Below are 15,152 nucleotides of genomic sequence, written 5' to 3' on the forward strand. Positions count from 1 at the left end.
AGATTCACCAAGGTTAGCGAACCGTAAAATACCAGCTTTAATGTTCGCTGATGATACGCTGCTATTGTCCAAGTCCCCTATGGGTATACAGCGGGTACTGGAGAAGTTCTGTTTGTTCTGCAGGGAGAGGGATTTGGAGATAAACCTCCAAAAAACAAAATATATGTTCTTCCATGCTAATACTAGGAATTGCCCACACCCCCAAATGGAAGGCAGGCCCCTAGAGAGGGTGTCCATCTTCGATTACTGGGGTCTCACACTGACAAGATGGACTGGGGGCCCCAAGTAATGAAAGCTAATTTAAAATTGACACAGTCCATAGGGGACATTCTAAAAGTACATAAAAACTGCACCCAAAAAGTGGTAGGCCCACCTGCAGAAATATATCAAATTCAGGCAAGGGGAGCCTCATTATATGGAGAAGAACTCTGGGGCCATTGCCCGTCCATTACATTATCTATAACAGAGAACATCTTCCTTAGGCAGCTGTTGGGTCTTCCTAAGAGCACCCCTCTAACACCTCTTAGGATGGATTTGGTATTGGACCCATTGCTGATATAATTACCTCCTGACCACTTCTATTCTGGCGCCGTCAATGGAGCACGCCTAAGCTAGAAAACTATAGGGAGGAATTGAAGGATGTTAGGTCCATTTTGGGAGCAGGGAATATTCCATGGCTGTCCCATATTAGGAACACCTGTCACGCATTGGGGAGGGCAAATATGTGGTTAACACCTGAAGTGACTTGCCCCTCCATTCCCAAAAAGCACCTATTCCTCGCCTATAAAGAACATAAATTTGTCCAACTGTCGCAGAGCTTCAACGCATGCAGTCTGACCTCCAGGTTTCTGGATGTCAAACAGCAATATAAGTTAGAGCTGGCCCTGGATAGCATTCAACCTTTTATGGCAAAGAAATTGTTTCTGCAATTTAGACATGGGGTGCTCCCGCTCCGAGTGTTCACAAATAAATGTAAGGGAGCCACTAAACTAGACTGCCCTGGGTGCACTCTGACCGAAGAAACAGAACTCCATGTTCTACTTTTCTGTCCTGCCTACATAAGGTCAAGGTCTAAGTGGGTGCTCCAGCTTTGCAGAAATGAGGGGAATAGAGACCACACTGAGGCCTTTAGGCTATTAAAATATGAGAAACACCCACAAATTATATTTGCCCCTTCTAGATTTTTATTTGCAACATGGTGTATACATAGAGGTATTATAAAGAAAAATGAGCTTGGAAATAATCCAACTGTGCCCTCCTATTAACTATGCTGTTGAGCTAATGTTTGCACATTCTTCCAACTAGAAAAATTGCTCTGACTCTTTTTGCTACGCTATTTTATCATTTTAAATATTTATAAATTGTATATATTGTAAATGTATTTTACTGATTTTAAATTCTACACATAGAATACCTGGTAATGGCTGACACCTAAGGTTATTAATTATGGAGTGATGAGTAGTATTGGGGTCAGAAAACACTCTATACATCTGTAATATATTATCTCTCCTAGCTTTTTATGATATTTTGTATTATTTTAAGTGTGTAATTGTCGCGTATTATTAGTCTCTGCAATACATGCATTGCTATAATCATTCATGCTTTTATGACTGTATAGCCGAAATAAAGTTTTCTTGACTGACTGACTGAGTATCCAAAATTCACAACCCATGCAAAACCGGAAATGATGTTCATACACTACATCATGCTCACACGTGACCTGGATCCGCACATTACTTCGATAACTCAGTTCTGATGTAAAAGCATTAATTTACAGGAATGGCTGTGGTAGGAAAGAATTTCCCTGCACTTTATGTATGAAAGTGGAGTCTAGTGTGATACTCAATTTCCAAACAAACTGTTTCAAAATGCTTTCAGGTACTGTAGTGGGAAAACTCTCCCTGTGATATCCCTACAGTTTGAATGAAAAGGCTACCCCTCAGTGTAATAGCTTTCGATTGTATGTGGACATTGTGTCGTCAACTGCATTCAAAGGCACAAGGTGGAATTTCCAAAATGGTAGATCTGCAAATAATGAGCGACCTGGGTTACCATAGAGGTGTGTTCACATTTATTTAGATACAAATTGAATGTCAGACTTGTCTGAAGAGTTTAAATCTCTACCTCGAAAGTGAGGCTGACGTTGTTCCCTGCCAGGTTCGAGGTGCCCTAGTCTTATAAATGGTTCTTTGGCTCCTAAGCCACACCCATTAGTGACTCTTGCCCTTACTACCCAGCAAAGGCCACAAGAGGAGCATGGGCAGGTTACAGGAAAATGGAAGATGCAAGGACAGGGAGACCAGGCACCTGCACGTGGAGATGGGACGGAAGGGCTGAGTAAAAGGAGATAAAGTCAGGGCACAAGTCAGGGGTACACGCGGGTGGACGGCATCCGCCCACCCACTATTTTCACAGGGTGGACCGGCATCCACCCTGCCAAGAAGTTGGACACCGCTGAAAAATATGCTCAATTCGTCCAGGTGTAATTTGCAAACACCAAGATACAATTAGCAGTTTCGGCACCTTGTTGTCTGCTTTCCATCCGAAACAACGTGCAGGCAGGGGGGCTTTCTTAGTTCAGACTCCTGCTGGGCCCATAACAAATGCAAAAAGAACAAATGATAGATAGAATGCAGAACAATGTAATACATTCATCCCAGTACAGAGATCTGGGCCCAAATCCATTGTTTTTTTGCTCATCATGCCATTCCAGTTTGGACCCAGCCATATGCAAATCAGTCTTGACCCTGCCCCCAATGGGAACAGTCCAGCCCGAAATGCCAGGCCAGGTCCACCCTGGACTGGAAACAAGCATCCTAGGACCAGTTTGGGGATTTCAGCCCTCCTCAGCCAGGATAGCCTGACTCCAGTGGCATGGAGAGCACGGGACCCATGTCTAGGCATACCCGTCCCGCTCTGGGTGACAAATGCAAAAAGAACAAATGATGGACAGAATGCAGAACAATGTCATACATTCACCCCAGTACAGCGATCTGGGCCTAAATCCATTGTTTTTTTTGTTCACCATGCCATTCCAGTTTGGACCCAGCCATATGCAAATCAGTATTGACACTGCCCCCAATGCGAACAGTCCAGCCTATCCTAGGATGCTTGTTTCCGGTCCAGGGAAGACCCGGCTTGGCAGTTTGGGCTGGACTGTTCCCATGAGGCACAGGGTCAAGACTGATTTGCATATGGCCAGGTCTAAACTGGGGTGGTATGGTGAGCAAAAGAATGATGGAACTGTTGCATCATACGGACCATCGGAGCAGCACCAGGCCCCATATGCTAACTAAGACATTAATTCCCTCTAATTGCAAAAGATTCATCAAATGGCAAAAATTATCTTTAAATGATCAGAAAATCAGTGCCCTGGATGAAATTTTAAGTACACAGACCCCCAAACTTTTAGTAGCTTGTACGAACAAGGTGGGTCCCCCTGAGGCTGAGACAATCCATAATGAGACCACTGATCTGATTGCATCTCTCTTTACGGAGAGTATGGCCCTAAAAAGTACCCCATGGGCAGAAAACCAGCCGACCACTGGCACAATAAAAACTGTAAGAGGAAAAAGTCTATCCTGATGCCTGCCATTAAAAATCGCAACCCTCTAGAGGTACGCCTTGCAAGACATCAGTATAGGCAAGCCATAACTGTAGCAAAGAGGGAATGGGAGGATAACTATTGGGCTAATCTGAAAATAGCCAGTCAGTCCAAAAATAGTGAACTCTTTTGGGCTTTAGTAAGACAAACAAATGGTTGTGGAGCAGACCAACTTCCCAATCATATTACTGACAGAGAATGGTTTGACCATTTTAGCGCACTGTATGCAAGGGGTCAGGTTGTTGAGGGTAATGGGCACTGTGGATATTCATTGGACCCTATGATTGGACCATCTGACTCTTTTGATCCTATAGAGAAGAATGAGGTGGTGGTGCCCATAAACAAAATAGTGCCCGCTAAGGCCCTGTTTCAGGATGGCATTCCAGGTGATTTGTTCCGGACTAAACCGGAACAATGGGCTACTTATTTTACACTTCTGATCAATGCACTCCTAGAGGGCTCACCGGTACCAAGTTCTTGGAAAGGGGCGGACGTGATCCCTATTTATAAGAAAGGGGCCAGGGAGAGCCCTGCCAACTACCGCCCTATAAGCCTTATCGACGCTGGTCAGAAGGTGGTTGACAGGGTTCTACTGGAGACAATCCTCTTGTGGGCAGAGGAGAACAATATTATATTACAGTATCAGGCGGGATTCAGGCCATGTATGAGCACAATCGACCAGGCTTTTAGGCTGGTGCTACTGCACTGGAAGGTTGTAAGCATTGGTAAGGGCGGTCTATACCTCGCTTTTATAGACCTGAAGACCACCTTCGACCTGGTCCCCCGCGAGCGCCTCTGGTCGATCCTACGGGACATGGGGCTCCCACTCCCTATTTTGAACCTCTTAGCTTGCATGCATGAAGGGAACTATGCTCGAATTAGGCGGGGTTCCCAGGCTCAAAAAACAGAAAAGATTCCTGTAAATAGAGGTGTCCGCCAGGGATGCGTCCTGGCCCCCACCCTCTTTACGTTGTTTGTAAATGGGGTGGCTTCCTTCTTATCTGAAATTAATGCTGATGCCCCTGTCCTGGCTGGCGTTAAGGTACCAACACTACTCTTTGCGGACGATATGCTGTTGGTTTCGAAAACTCCAGCAGGCTTACAGAAGCTGCTCGATCGGTTCTGCTTGTTCTGCAAATTGAGGGGCCTAGTTAATAATACCACCAAAACGAAGCTCCTCTATTTTAACCCCAGCAGGGCTGCCAAATCTACTCTTACGCTTGAAGGCGAGCCCCTGGAACGTGTACAAGTTTTCGATTCACTGGGAATTACAATTGCGGATAATCTTAAATGGCACCCACACATTGAAAAAAATGGCTCTAAGCCATAAACAGGTTACGGGTATTATTGGGAGAGAACATCGAGCTTCAACCTCTAGACCCATTGTTCCTGCCCTGGAGATCTATGCTGCAAAGGCAATAGGCAGTGCTTTATATGGAGCAGAGCTCTGGGGCTTCAATAATGTAGATCCCCTCGTGACAGCAGAGAACAAGTTCTTCAGAGAGCTTGTCTCACTTCCTAGAGGATCACCCAGTAAACCTCTCTTGAGCGATCTGGGCTGACGTTCAATCAAGGATTTGGTCGGCTTATGCCCCCTTCTATACTGGGGTCGCCTTTGGCGTACCCCAGAGCTATCTAGCTACGCCGACGGACTAAAGGAAGTAATGAATTTCCAGCGTTCTTACAAGATCGCCTGGTTAGTTAACATCAAAAAACTTCTCTTGGCCATGGGTTTAGCTCCTGCGTGGAAGCTAGGGGCCCCAGTGTCCAAGTCGACAATCAGGAGACTATATTGGGCATAGGTTGATAACCAAGCTCATAGAGATCCCAATCAGGGAAGGCTGACCGATGAGTTTCGTCAGCACAAGATAGTCCACCGCTTTGAGCCTTACCTGGATTTTATCCAGAAACCCAGGGACAGGACCCTCTACATTCAGTTTAGAATGGGAACTCTTTCGATTCACGAGCGTTCTCATAAGTGGAAACCTCCTAATCAAACCCCTGCCACTTGTCCATTTTGCACTGAGATAGTTGAAACCATTCCACACTTGTTCTTTGTATGTAAAGCTTATTCCAGACCGAGGGAAAAATGGTTAAGACCTGTCTGTCGCGTGCTAGGTACAGGGAACCATTCAACTGCCCTTAGAATCCTTCAAACGGAGCCAAACACCACGTTAGTTTGTGGGGTGGCCAAATACCTAAGCTGGGCCTGGCTGATAAGATTGAAAGCCTTACGATGATTTTGAATTGATATTCCATGATAACGATGTCACTGGTTTTAGACTCTTTTTTTTAATCTTTTTAACCAATGTATTTTAATGATATCTGTTACACAGAAAAACTCTTCAAAGCTGATTCATGGTTTAATATCCCTTTTAACTATTGCACTGTATAATTGATTGTTAGTTCTAAACTTTTTTAACTGTTCAAAGGGCATGTATTTTGTATGTGATGTGCTTTTTAAGATATTTTATATCGAAATAAAGCTTTGTTCAAACTACATCGTGCTAGAGAATGTGCATTGAGTCGTGTCATGTTAAAGTAATAATTTATGTTCATCATATGCAGGGTTGACAGAAAGCAATGAAAGTCGCCATAAGTGAATCAGCCCCCAACAGATTATGTACTCGCACGATTAACCGAGTACTAAACCACAGGTGCACCTGAAACGGCTTACCCGATCTAATCTGCGTTGTTGAAACCAAAACAAATTGTGCACCGAAACATTTGGAATGATGATGAAAAGGTGTACTTCCTATCATTCCTAACCAGCACTCCACCTCCTGCTTCGATTTACGAATAGTTGTTTTGTGGTTAATTGTTAATGCGCTCTTATTGTGGCCTCAACACATTATGAAAAACAAAACCGATGCGATAAAAAGTGGGCATTAATATTTTGTTATACCGTTTCTGCTGCAAGTATAGTTATTTGCCGCTACTGTGGTGGGCGGGTGAAAAATGCCAATCACTGTGCCCGTGGATGCCTGAGCTGCTGCCGCCTGCAGGTGACGCCTCGCTCGCGCTCCCTCACCCCAGCCCGCGGAAGATAGCTCGGCACTGAACAGCAGCTCCTCAGCAGCTCCTCGGCAGCCGCGGCAGAAGCAGCGTCCCCGCACTCAGACGACTCGCGAGCCTTCCGAAGCCGGTGCCCCCACAGCCGCAGGTGCTCGGCCGCAGCAGGTGGAAGGACAGCTCAGAGCCCAGGATGGAGACCCAGGCACAGCCAGGTGAGTGCAGCCACGCCCCCTCCCTCCTTCTGTATGCCGCACACCTCACAGGCGTGGGTTGGACACACCGGAGAACTCGCCTACTGGTCAGGTCACGGGGGCATGGAGGTCCACGTTTGGGGGTCATTCGCGAAAACTACGAGAAAGCGCCGGAGGACAGAGTTGCTGACCAGTTCCCGTCTGAAAGTGAGTGACCGGCAGTGCTTCCAATGAAGTACCTACGGTTCGCTGAAAATCTGAACAGACGCGCGCGAGCAGAGCGGGGTCCGGGGCGCTTGGAGATAGATGCCTTTCATCAAAGGCCGGCGGTAGAGCGTCAGCTTGGATATTCAGAGGAATGTTACGTCTTTATGTGCCTACCACTGCTCGCGTGGAAGTGCAACTCGCTGATGCGACAATTACAGGGCGCACCTGGAAACCCACATTTTGTTTGTTGCTCAGTGAGGCCGATTGGGATTTTTTTTTAATGCAGCACCGAGGAACTTATAAATGATTTTGGAAAATGCTTAATGAGGGATCTCCTTATAGGCAATGCATCAATCACTGCAGGATTTTTGTCGGATGAAATTGTTATATGCATTCCTGGCCCTCCCTCCTCCCTCTAAGGCTAATATTTTGTTCATGCTGTAATCCATAACGGCTGACGCTGGAAATTCTGCTTGTAGCGTTAAGAAAGGAGCTTCTCGCCCCAGAGGGAAGAGGGTCCGGTGCTGCCCCATACCTTCACCCGCCACGCATGCGTGATCGTGGGAAACCTCCCATTGTCCACTTCCAACTGACGCCCGTTCGCTAATCGACATTATTAAAGAGTCTGTTAAAAACTGGACCTTCACTTCAGGTGCTTCCTCTGTTATCCTCTCGGGGCTGGGTCAGAGTACCTTTCCCCGCTAAAGACTGTACTTCACTCTGGGAAGGACGTTATACCGTTTCCTCATTCACAAGTCTGGGGGGCGCCTCCCTGTGCCGCCCGAAGAGCTCCCCTGCAGCAGGCAGTGTTCAGCTTCTCTGGAGCACGCACAGTTGCTGCCGTATCTCGCGCGCGAAGGACTGAGCCCCAAATTGCATCTCTAATTGCCGGTCATAATATAGACTTTCCTCCAGACCGACCTTTATTTTAACTAGAAACGAATTAGTTTTCAGATTACAAATCACCGCAACTGTGTTTTTCCAGCTTCTATATTCTTACCAAAAGCTTTCACATATTAGCAAGAAATCGTTACGTGTGTTCTATTTTTGCTATCAATTTCGAAAAAAAACGACACAAATTGTCTAACTCCTTTCAAATAGGGAAGGGAGGGTTGGCATATTAATTTATACTTATTTTGTACAAATCTCATCTGTCTCGTCTACCTTTATGGTTGACTGCCACACATGCGGAGAGCGAGCTGGCATCCCAGCTATCTGCATCTCATTACTGCAAAGCCTCGCGCCACGGGCGACTCTTCGCTCCCGGATGGCTACATTTGTCGTAACGGCTTAATATATGGCATCTGACCTCCTTAGGATGCGCTGTCTTTTCTTTAATGCTGATTTTTGCTCCTGTATGCCCCCAAACCCTTGTATTCTCGACAGCTTTCGAAGTGCACTAAAGTCAGTGCATTGTAACCATCATTATATTTTTGTTGTAGTTTTTTTCTCGAATTCAATGTAGATATTATTTCGGCAGACAATTATTATGCTTTAGTTACGATATTGCAAGTAGTATGGCTTATATTTTCATAAAGCATTTTTACAAAGGATACCTCATTGTCATATAATAGCATGGAGAGTCGGTGCAGTGGTGAATTGAAAATATTTTGTCTCTTTCTTTTCCTGTGCTCAGTTTGCCTTTCTTCTTTTTCTACATATGTACACAATTGAGTGAATGTGCCAAGAAAGGGAGTTGAAAACAATACTTACCAGTAAACTTAATTACCCTGAATAAGGTCCCCTCTTAACACTCATTATCTAATGTGCCCCCACAGAGGCTTAGAATCACTCAAGTATTCCTTTTGTGTCTAGAGTGACACAGACTAAAGGCTCCTCTCTTCCGCCCAGCCTCCTGTAAATAACAACATGAAAAAAATGGAGGTGCTATACTTAGTGGAAGGAAGAGAGGAGTTGTTGACTGGGAGGAGAAGGTTCTTATTTGGCGTAATGAAGTCTGCCAGTAAGAAATGGTTGAAAAATGTATGGTGGGATGCCCATGTGGCAGTTCTTCATATTTCTGGTATGGAGTCCAGCAATCTCTGTCAAAGAGACCAAAGTGATCTAGTTGAAGACCCTAAAAATGAGTTGTGGGAACTTCACCCATTGAATTATAAACTTTGCAGATGGCCTGTAATGGTTGAAGAGGTGACCTGTGTGCATTTGTTTACCATAACAAAATAAATTAAACGTGAGTTTAATTACCTGACTTTCTTTGTTCATTTAAAGAATGGCAAAATGTTCTCCTAACATCTAACAAAGAACGCATTGACCAAAGTTTTTTTTAGCTGATAGTTATATCATCTTTGCTTTCTTAAGGGTATCAAAATACTCTTTTTGCAGATCTTTTAGAACTGTAGGGAAATTTCAGCTCGGATGGGTTACAACTAGTCTTCTTAAATGAGAGCATCACAATAATCTAGTTACTAATGGAGATAGATTTGTTAATTCCCTACTGGCCTCTCAAAAACACATCTTATAGTGGCCTTTTGGGCTCCTAAGGTTCTTAAGGAACGTTCTTTGAGGAACTCTAGGTTCTCTAAGGTATCCCCCTCCCCATCCCAAATACTGGCATCCATTGATAGCTGCAAAGGGCATGGAATCTGAAATGGATCTCCTGTTTCCAGATTTGGCTTGTGTAGCCACCAACTTAGATTTTGTATTATCACAGGGGACACTGAGAAAAAGACTTAGTGGCTAACCGAGGCTGGATCCTGATGGTGTAAATGATGGTTTATTAATGGTGTCAGGTGGAATTGTGCTGTGGAGCTGTTAGAACTGACACCAACCCCTGAATTTTTAACCATAATCTTGGTGGTGCGGATTGCAGAGACAAGAACGTTTGCAGGTTTTACTGGATGGTGTAGAGTCTCTGTTGTGGAAGAAATAATTAACCATTTCTTGAGTTGAAAACGACCTCTATGTATTGTCTCTCCTGGGCTGGTTCCAGATTTGATTTCCAAATATTCAGCTGGAAGCCCATCTGTAAGAATACTGGTTGTTGCAGCCACTGTTTCATGCAAAATGAAGATGCACACGTTAACTACATCCTCCAGCTACTGTAATATTGAAAACTCTCTAAGCTGCAACACCACCACCATTGGAGCCAGTACCTTGAAAAAAGGCGTTGGTGATATTGAGAGGCCGAATGGTAATGCTTGAAAATAATAGTACCTCCCCTTTACCAAGAGCATCGGAAACTGCTGACTTTCAGGATGGATTGAGATGTGGAAGTAGGCGTATTCCAGATCGAATGTTGCCAGTAAGTCTCCGTTCTTGATTAATGAATTGCAATTTGGAGTGAAATAATTCAAGAAAGGTCTGAGCTTGACAAACTTTTCCAGAGCTTTTAAGTTCAACACAGGCCGGAAATAACCATCTGTTTTTATCACCAAGAAGAGGGTCAAGTAGCAGCCTTCTTTTTCTTGCTGAGGTGTACCTAGGATTTCTGATTAGCTTCCAGTTTCCAAGGTCTTGTTGAGATGGTTCTGAGTCCTGCCACTGCTGCTCCAGCTAAAGTTGCGGATGCCCCTTAAATTGTCAAATGTTACAACTGACAATACCTATAAAAAGGGCTTCCATTTGTTGCAGATTTGCTGTCATGTCACCATAGTCCTGCTTACAATCATACAATTTCTCAAAGTCCTTTAATAAAACTTGAGTGGCAAAAGCTGCATGCATGCTAGCCCTCATGACAAAGTTAGAGGCTGCCTACGGTTTTTTAAGGGGCAAATCAATCTTTTTGTCAACCGTGTCAGATTTTTTTAACTTTGTTTTTATTATTTTTCAACAAATTTGCAATTTACAGTGCATTTTCTTTTTGATCATTGTGATTAATACAGTTCAGATCACGGTTGTACAGAGACAGAGCCCATATTGATATTCAACCTTCTGGTCAGTTACATTTGTTGTCGTCTGTCTGTTTCAATCATTGGTCTAGTAACATAGCGTATTGCAAAAACTTACAGATTGTTTATACAAAAACATAACATAGAACATTGTATCCTACACTTGGAACACTTACAGTAGGATTATACATTTCCACTTATGACACACCCATGACCCCCCCATGTCCACACGCTGGACCCTGCATATCTGTTTGTCTGTGCATGGTGTTTACCCAGTCACCCATTATGTACAATGTGTAATAACTATAGTTCGGACGGCGTACCCTGTCGCTATGTGAGAGCTAAGTGTATGTATGGAAGGTAGGGCAGATGAAACATACATGAACCTATGCAGAGTGTTCGGACAAAATGCTGAGCACTACCCCATATTCCCTATACTTTGAGCCATCTGCACTTTCACATTCATTGGTGTACCTAGTGTCGACTGCGGACGGTTGCGACAGGCTATACGAAAGTATGGGAGAATCGCGTCCCATGCCGCAGCCATCAGTTGATTACACAGCCCTCCGGCGTCTTCCCGATGAAGAACCACACTTTCTGCCTGTACCCAGCATCGCATGGACTGGTACCAGGCTACGGCCGCTGGGGGATCAGGAGACTTCCAGCGGCGCATGAGCAGCCGTTTGGGGACTGAGTCCAAGATCTATGTACCTGGAAGTCACCTTCTGCCTCCTGCATCTGGGGTAGAGCCCCAAGATGCACTGCTCCCATGTCCAGGCCAGCCCCGTTCCATGCATTGAGTTAAGCAGCTCGTGACCGCGCCCCAGTGTGTTTGAATGGCTTCACAAGTCCATAGCATATGTATTAGGTCTGCTCCCACTACATCACATCTTGCGCATTTGGCATCAGTGCGGCCAAAATAAAATACTTATTTATAAACTCCGGGGTCAAATAAGCACCATGGACGATATAATATTGAATAAGCCAGAATTGGACATTCCATGGAATGCCCACGGACTTTCAGGAATATTTTCTTAGTCCCGGTCTGTGGTGGGCCGCTGCAGGTCCTCGTCCCATCGAGCATGGAGGGAGAGCAGCTGCTGTGCTGTGTGTGTTCGGAGAGATTCCGCAAACCACTTTGTTAAATGCAGGCCTGTGCCCAGTTTTGTGTAGGTATTGTATAGGTAAATGGGTAGCAGGTTCCTGCATTATATCTCCCCACAGTGCACTTAGTGAATGAACTATTGCAGTATGCAGCAGGAATTCACCCTGCGGTAATTCCGAGTTCTTGGCTAGTTCTGCAAGTGGGAGGAGCAGTCCATCAGCATATAGATCTGTCAGCGTCTGCACCTCAGCGTCTTCCCAGCATCTCCTTGGAGTACCTAATATCGGGAGCGATGGCACGTATGGCGTGACACATCGCGTAATGTAAAGACTGCACTGATAACATCAGTATGCCACCCCCACCAGAAGCTGCGTAGGGGCACTGGCCGCCCAGCCCGCTTGGAACAGCATTACAATCTGGGTATGAGTGAGCTCGGGTTCCTGCTTTGCTGTGTCCGCCAGTCGGTGCGCCAATTCAACGCGCCACCCACTGAAGTTGCGCTGCCAAGTAATATTGTTCCATATGAGGCAATGATAGACAGCCCTGGCTAGTTGGCAGGTACATTTTAGTTAGTGACACTCTGCTCCGTGACCCATGCCATATGAATTGCTGCATGCTTGATTCCAAAGCCTTGAAAACCGGGGGTCTGAGGTGCAACAGCAAGTTTGTGAAGTAGTAAGCACCACAATTTTTAGCAGCGCGATTCTGCCCATGACCGCCAGCAGTGAGGTAGACTAGAATGACATCTGCGCTATTAGCGCAGTAACAGCTCAGGTCAGGTTCCCATCAAGGAAGTCCTGTGAGTCCCTATAGATCAGGATCCCCAGGAATCGAAATGCCTCAGTCTGCCAGTGAACTCCGCTGCCACTGATGATCAGGTGTGGGTCAGGGGTAGCTTCTATGAATGCATATAAGCAGGACTTATTCCAGTTCACCCTCAATCCTGCTTTGTCAACCGTGTTTGCTAACGTAGAATCTTCAGAAGATAATGAATAGATGAATTGATGGCAACATTGAATTCTCCTTTGGGATTTAGGGAAATTTCTCCTCAAATTGTTTAATTACGTACCTCTTGTTCAGGAACAGTAGGGCATTCTGTCTATCAACATCTTTCCATTCCTTAAAGATAATCTCTTTAATGACATCATGGATGGAAAAGTTATCCACCACAGACCCACTGTACTTCTCCGCCCTCTCCCTGGCTCTATGCCCCCATTGTTCCATCATCTTAACTTGCCTTCTCCCAGAGTGACTCTCTACCTGTCCCCGCCTCGCCGCCTGCTACCCCACCCCCTTCTCGCCTCCCCTCCGTCTCACGGCTCTGTCCTCCCATTTGCCTGCTATGCACATTCAATACACCACATCACTTTCTAGCTCTAGGTCTCATCTGTCACCCACCCCATCAGCGCGTCTGTGCACATCATATTCTCTTGCCTCTCACCCTATTTCCATCTGTACAGAATCACAATCTTCGATTCCCAGTCCCTTTTGGTCTCATCATCTCCGTCCACCCCCCTTCCTTCTAATCACTCTGCTAGTTCGACCCCTCACTTTCCAGTTCTGATCGTCTCTCTCCCACCCCACCAGTCCCCCACAGCCAGCTCGCCAATTGCACGACTGTCAAACCCCCACTTCAATCTTTTTCTCACTGTCACCTTCTACACACTTCCCTCATGGTTGTACGGAATGCATGCATAGTGCTTACTACCCCTAACAAGCCCCTAAAGCGAACCCCAGCCCCCCTCGCATCACCGTGCAGCAATCCCACCCTGCGAGTGCCACCTCCCTCTACATAAGCCCGGTATTTGTAAACCTCACCCTCATAACCCTCTCACCCTCCCTCACCCTCACACCCCCTCACCCTCACACCCCCTCACCATCACATCCTCTCACCCTCACACCCTCAGCCTCATCCCCTCACCCTCTCACCCTTGCACCCTCAGCCTCATCCCCTTACCTCACCCTCGCACCCTCACACACACTCTCACCCTCACACACCCTCTCACCCTCAAACCCCCTCACTCACCTCACACCCTCACCCACCCTCACACACCCTCACTCACCCTCACACCCTCACCCTCACAACCCTCTCTCCCTCACTCACCCTCACTCACCTTCACCCCCTCAACCTCACAACCCTCTCACCCTCACTCACCCTCACCCCCTGACACCCCCACACCCCCCTCACATTCCCCCCCTCACCCTCACTAACCCTCACTAACCCTCACCCACCCTCACTCACCCTCACCCCCTCACCCTCACAAACCTCTCACCCTCACTCACCCTCACCCTCACTCTCACCCCCCTCACTCTCACACCCCCTCACCCTCACACCCCCTCACCCTCACAACCCCTCACCCTCACCCCTCACCCTCACACACACCACTCTCACCACTCTACTGCCCTCACTCTACCGCACTCACTCGACCACACTCACTCTACCACTCTACCGCCCTCACTCTACCGCCCTCACTCTACTGCCCTCATGCCCTCACTCTACCGCCCTCACTCTACCACTCTAGCGCCTTCATGCTACCACCCTCACTCTACCACTCTACCGCCCTCACTTTACCACCCTCACTCTACCACTCTACCACCCTCACTCTACCACTCTACTGCCCTCACTCTACCACTCTACTGCCCTCACTCTACCGCCCTCACTCTACCACTCTACCGCCCTCACTCTACCCCCCTCACTCTACCGACCTCCCTCTACGACCCTCACGCCCTCACTCTACCACTCTACTGCCTTCACTCTACCGCCCTCATGCCCTCACTCTACCACCCTCACTCTACCATTCTACTGCCCTCATTCTACCGCCATCACTCTACCACTCTACCGCCCTCACTCTACCACTCTAATGCCCTCACGCCCTCACTCTACCATTCTACCGCCCTCACTCTACCACTTTACTGCCCTCACTCTATCGCCCTCACTCTACCACTCTACCGCCCTCACTCTACCACTCTACCGCCCTCACTCTACCACTCTACTGCCCTCACTCAACCGCCCTCACTCTACCACTCTACCGCCCTCACTCTACCTCTCTACCACCCTCAATCTACCACTCTAATGCCCTCACGCCCTCACTCTACCGCCCTCACTCTACCACCCTCACTCTACCATTCTACTGCCCTCACTATACCACCCTTACTCTACCACTCTACTGTCCTCACTCTAC

At 46.7% G+C, this 15,152-nt stretch overlaps 1 protein-coding gene across 2 annotated transcripts in view; it reads left to right on the forward strand.

Annotated features, from left to right (window-relative positions):
* Positions 1–6,720: 6,720 nt before the first annotated feature.
* The window catches only part of TPD52L1 (TPD52 like 1), a 1,161,028-nt gene continuing 1,152,596 nt past the window's right edge, over positions 6,721–15,152 (forward strand). For both annotated transcript variants that reach the window (XM_086925324.1, XM_086925325.1), the window contains exon 1: positions 6,721–6,831. In XM_086925324.1, the coding sequence (XP_086781450.1) occupies positions 6,810–6,831 (22 nt within the window). In that variant the 5' untranslated portion in view covers positions 6,721–6,809. The remainder of the gene's footprint in view (positions 6,832–15,152) is intronic.

This window comes from Lissotriton vulgaris, chromosome 6 (genome assembly GCF_964263255.1).
Source record: "Lissotriton vulgaris chromosome 6, aLisVul1.2, whole genome shotgun sequence".
Classification (NCBI taxonomy): Eukaryota; Metazoa; Chordata; class Amphibia; order Caudata; family Salamandridae; genus Lissotriton; species Lissotriton vulgaris.